The sequence below is a fragment of the Myotis davidii genome, unplaced genomic scaffold (genome assembly GCF_000327345.1).
Source record: "Myotis davidii unplaced genomic scaffold, ASM32734v1 scaffold238, whole genome shotgun sequence".
Lineage (NCBI taxonomy): Eukaryota > Metazoa > Chordata > Mammalia > Chiroptera > Vespertilionidae > Myotis > Myotis davidii.
In genome coordinates, this window is record NW_006293779.1 from 3936324 (window position 1) to 3937395 (window position 1072).

Sequence of the window (1072 nt, forward strand, 5' to 3'; positions counted from 1 at the left end):
ATTTTAAAAATTTGTGAAATCAGAAAACAAATCCTCAAAAATTGAGCCATTTACCTCTTCTTTGTTTTCTGACAAAGTCAAGTCAATATAGATAGGTTCATCTGTGACTGTGAAAGACATCACTGCATTCTTCTGTTTGTTTTCTGACCGGACCTGCCTAGATAACAAAACTGTTATTAGGTAGTAAAACAATTTTTTTTTAAGGCAAACACCAAAAAGGAGTCACAGCATTAGAGCCCCAATAGTTTTTCATCTTTTGAAAACTAATAAAGTGACTAAAGATCAAAATAAGAGAAGCACTTGTATCACTACTGTATAACATGGTTACCTGGGAAAAGAGAAAGCATTAATGCATTTCTGGCAGATTTTAACAATGCATAACATTCTCTATTTTTTTCCATTAACCTATTTGTCTATCTGGATTGATGCCAATACCACATTGTCTTCATTACTGTAGCATGACAAGTCTTGAAATCAGATGAGTCCTCCAACATTTTCCTTCTTTTTCAAATTTGTTTTGGCTATCTATGTCCTTTGCATTTCCATTCAAATTTTAAAATCACATTGTCAATTTCTACTTGAGTCTGCTGGGATTTTGACTAGGTTTGCACTGAATCTTTAGGTTAATCTAATAATATCACAGCAATACTGAGAGTCCAGTAATGTGCGCACGTGTGCGCACACAAATGCTCCTCATTATTTATTCATTTCTTACTTGAAATTCACCTACTTGATAAAACTTACTTGTAAACCTCAAACTCAGTATTTGTGGAGCTTTCATGGTCTTTAACAGTCGTCCACCACTCACAAGGTTAAACAAGGCTATGCTCTGCCTTCTTATTTCAGCTCTGATACTATTAAGTCCTTTTCCTCTGCTGCATCTTTTGCTTTTGTGCTTTCTATTGGTGATTTTACTGTTTAAGTAAAGTGTTGTCTAGTGTAACTAAGAGCAAAAAAGCTGTGATATGCATTATAGAGGAAATGTCTGTGTTAGGTAAACTCTGTTCTGACAAGAGTCAACCAACAATAGACACAGAGGCATATCTTAAAGACACTGTGTGTTCTGCTCCAG

The 1072-nt window shown here is 34.9% G+C and overlaps 1 protein-coding gene across 1 annotated transcript in view; it reads right to left on the reverse strand.

Moving 5' to 3' along the window:
- The window catches only part of WDR43 (WD repeat domain 43), a gene marked incomplete at its 5' end in the record, with an annotated part of 38475 nt that overhangs the window by 19287 nt on the left and 18116 nt on the right, over positions 1-1072 (reverse strand). The window contains one exon of the mRNA XM_015566350.1: positions 55-157. Coding sequence (XP_015421836.1) covers positions 55-157 — 103 coding nt within the window. The remainder of the gene's footprint in view (positions 1-54; positions 158-1072) is intronic.